Genomic DNA, 4288 nt, shown 5'->3' with positions numbered 1-4288 from the left:
ACACACACACACACACAAAGCTTGTTCTAAGGTCAAGATCAATAGAATAGGCCTACAACACTTTCTACATTTGGCTGTGTGTGTGTGTGTGTGTGTGTGTGTGTGTGTGTGTGTGTGTGTGTGTGTGTGTGTGTGTGTGTGTGTGTGTGTGTGTGTGTGTGTGTGTGTGTGTGTGTGTGTGTGTCAAATAAACTTCCAGGGGACTTGAGGTCCGCTTCAACACTTGGCTCTTTTAAATCACCGTTCTGTTTCCGTTTTAACCTGAAATTTTAATTTCTCATTTTGAATTACATTTTATTTTTATTTTTTTTCATTTTTTTTGGAATGTGTGCTCTATGCTTGATGTATTTTGTTCTTACTTGATGTATTTTGTTATTGCTTATGTAAAGCACCTTGAATGGCCTTGTGTCCGAAATGTGCTCTAAAAATAAACTTGCCTTGCCTTGCCTTGTGTGCTTGTGTGTGTGTGTGTGTGTGTGTGTGTGTGTGTGTGTGTGTGTGTGTGTGTGTGTGTGTGTGTGTGTGTGTGTGTGTGTGTGTGTGTGTGTGTGTGAGTGAGTGTACCTGACTCCAGAGTGGCTGAACGGTCCCGACATCCAGGACCAGCTCCCCAGCGGTCTCTTCATTCTCTCGGCCAAATACACCCGAGAGTTGTAGAGTTGAGTCAGAGCCGAACCGGACAGTTCGTAGTTGTATTTGGTTTCACCGCCTGTTGGGACAAAATAACAGATCACTGAAATCAGAATCAGAATACTTTTGGTATGCACAAGACACTGTTGGAGCAGTCCTCCAGTTGCACAGTTATATCAATATAAATATATAAAAACAACAATACAACGGCAATATATATATATATATATATATATATATATATATATATATATATATATATATATATATATTTATAAAAAAAAAATCTAAAGTAAATTCTTATAAGACATGTGTCATGGAATTGAAATATCAACCTTTAAAAGATGAGAATATAGTCAATTAATACGAGGTGACACAATGTTTAAATACAAAAATAGAACAGATCTTTAATGTTTGCAAACATGAGTCAAGACAACAATCAAGCAATGGGATTGTGTGAAATGACCACCGATAGGCAGTCAGAAAGAGAAGTTATAGCAAAATCTAATTACGCACGAACCTCATCCTACGTAAATAGCTTTCAGGGTTGGAATAGTGAGACATAACAACCTTCACCATAAGGTCAGGTCAGAACTTGATAAGTTCTGTTATAGTAAGTATAGTTAGTGCATAGAATTCTTTTGACCTCCTTTTGCCAATTGTGAGGGGGTGGGTTTGCTTCTATGTGTATAGGTGATGATGACCTGTGATTTCTGTCCGTCTATTTTGAATACACTGGTCAAGGGGATAAAACACCTGAAAGGCCACTCAGGCCTTGGCGGACAATCTCACAGGCCATCATGTAGAATTTTAATACGCTTTTGTTTTTCCATATAAACTTGTTTATCCTTTAATTATTAGACCATTTTTTAGAATAATTATATTTGTTATTTATTTATTTTAAAGAGAAGGGAATGTTGTGGAATTCTTTATTACAGTCATAATAATTATGTGTTTATATAAGACTAATGCCATCTTGACTCTAAATAAACGGAAGTTAATCAACAAAAGTTCTGACCTGACCTTATGGTGAAGGTTGTTATGTCTCACTATTCCAACCCTGAAAGCTATTTACGTAGGATGAGGTTCGTGCGTAATTAGATTTTGCTATAACTTCTCTTTCTGACTGCCTATCGGTGGTCATTTCACACAATCCCATTGCTTGATTGTTGTCTTGACTCGTGTTTGCAAACATTAAAGATCTGTTCTATTTTTGTATTTAAACATTGTGTCACCTCGTATTAATTGACTATATTCTCATCTTTTTAGTCTCTTTGAGTTCTTGGATGCCGTATCGGGAGATCCCCTGAAGCACATCTGATTTAGGCGCCAACCTGCATCTCCTGAGGTCAGTTACGGTCCTCCGTGGGGAGAGGTTTAGGCTCCGGGACCCAGTCTCCGGCTGTGCACAGTTAACCTGTCAGAGGGTGCTTCAGGAAATCCTCGAGTTAGACATCCCGGACGAGCCCCCAAATTGTCATGGAATTGAAATATCAACCTTTAAAAGATGAGAATATAGTCAATTAATACGAGGTGACACAATGTTTAAATACAAAAATAGAACAGATCTTTAATGTTTGCAAACATGAGTCAAGACAACAATCAAGCAATGGGATTGTGTGAAATGACCACCGATAGGCAGTCAGAAAGAGAAGTTATAGCAAAATCTAATTACGCACGAACCTCATCCTACGTAAATAGCTTTCAGGGTTGGAATAGTGAGACATAACAACCTTCACCATAAGGTCAGGTCAGAACTTTTGTTGATTAACTTCCGTTTATTTAGAGTCAAGATGGCATTAGTCTTATATAAACACATAATTATTATGACTGTAATAAAGAATTCCACAACACATGATACATTGACTTTCTATGTAAATGATAAACCATTATGTGACACACAATTACCTATACTGTGATAGAGGATTTTGACTATTCAGCCCAGCGCTATCTGACAGTAATAAGACCAATAATAGGAAGATTTTCAAAATGTTATTTCACAAAAGTTTTCAATGGACATTTCTTGTCAAAAAATGTTATGACTATGTTCATTTGAATATATATATTCAAATGTGTTGAATAAAAACAATGAATCATTTGGAAGAAATAAAAACCTTGTTCGAAACAATTCAATTTTATATATATATTTTTTTAACAATCTTCTATTTAGTCAAAATAACATGTTCCGTACAATGTCAACTGTAATGTGAATCTTAAATTAGTTTATTTAATTTATCTAAAGAGTGAATTGTAGAGTTTTGTTAGTTGGAACAAAATAAGAGTTCACTGAAATCCCAAGTAAAGTAAGTTTTGGTAGTTGTTCTGTTTTTGTTTGTCTTGTTTGTTTGACTGTCTTTTACATTTTTTGTTGTGTTGAATTTTTATTCCAAACTTTAGACATTTTTATTTTTACTTGTGCATAACTATAGATTACATTTAAATAATAAATAAACTGTAAATAATTATGAACTACAAAAACATAAAACTTTCACAAAAACTGTATAAATAAATAATTTCTTCTGCATTAATGCAAAAAAACTTAAAGTTACTCACCACCGCCAGATGAAGACTCCACCACAGTAACGGCCAGCACAGTCAGAGCCAGAGTCAACAGCATTATCTTTGAAGACATGTTGAATTAAGATCTGGATTTGAGTTCAGGAGAAGTGATAGATCAGTGAGATGTTTGGTGGAGTTTTATACAGTTCTGACTAGGGATGGGCATTAAGAAGACTATCTGTTGGAAATTAGTTTTTCATTGTATAATCATATGCTCCTTATATAACCACGTCTTGTTTATGCTCCTTATTTAACCAGATGTTGTTGTGAAATATGTACTTTCCAAAGTGTCGCAGTGACCTGCTGACTGAGGCTGTTGGCCCAGAATAGGCAGGGAAGGCTGAATAACAGGAAATTCCCAGCATCTTGAATCATTTTGGATTTTGGTTTGAGTTGCCTACCTCTCCCCTTGTTTGCAAGAAACTGAGCTCACTGTCTCTGTGTATCTTTGTGTCTGAGTCTCATTTTGGTCTGTTGAACTAACGCCTGGGTCTTTGTCTTACGCACAAGGTTTAAAATACCCAACACTATCACACACACACACACACATACTTACACACATGCTCACATGGGCACACGCACATGCTGGCACACACACATACTCACACACATACTGTACTGGCACACACGCACAGCCACACACACACACGCACACACACACACACACACACACACACACACACACACACACACACACACACACACAAACACACACGCACACACTCACAAACACATGCTGGCACACACACACAGACACACACTGCCACACCTGCGCACGCACACACAGCCACACACACCCACACACACACACACACACACACACACACACACACACACACACACACACACACAGGTCAGCCTCATGCTTTGTTTACACACTAATTACTTAATGATGTGATGTTATATCTACAAAGCATTTAAGATAGGTGCAACTTTTACCAACTGGCAAATAAGAAAGCCTCGTGAACAGTTTTAATCAGAAGACCTCAGCCAAAAAAAATATTAACAAGGACTAAAGCGCCTGATGGTTAATCGCCTGAGTGGGGCATACAGTAGCACAGTGAAACAGTCCAGTGTTGGTAGTCAATGCTTTAAAGAA

At 37.2% G+C, this 4288-nt stretch overlaps 1 protein-coding gene across 1 annotated transcript in view; it reads right to left on the bottom strand.

Annotated features, from left to right (window-relative positions):
* LOC307270232 (uncharacterized protein) overlaps window positions 1-3358 on the bottom strand; it is a 4641-nt gene extending 1283 nt beyond the window's left edge. Inside the window, exons 1-2 of the mRNA XM_080053408.1 lie at window positions 3184-3358; window positions 565-709 (exon numbers count right to left, since the gene is read on the bottom strand). Of these exons, the coding sequence (XP_079909534.1) occupies window positions 565-709; window positions 3184-3262 (224 nt within the window). The 5' untranslated portion in view covers window positions 3263-3358. The remainder of the gene's footprint in view (window positions 1-564; window positions 710-3183) is intronic.
* Window positions 3359-4288: the final 930 nt, after the last annotated feature.

The sequence above is a fragment of the Ammodytes marinus genome, assembly GCF_949987685.1.
Source record: "Ammodytes marinus genome assembly, chromosome: 25".
NCBI lineage: Eukaryota > Metazoa > Chordata > Actinopteri > Uranoscopiformes > Ammodytidae > Ammodytes > Ammodytes marinus.
The sequence above is the reverse complement of the archived record's forward strand: the minus strand, read 5'-3'. Positions and strand labels throughout refer to the sequence as shown.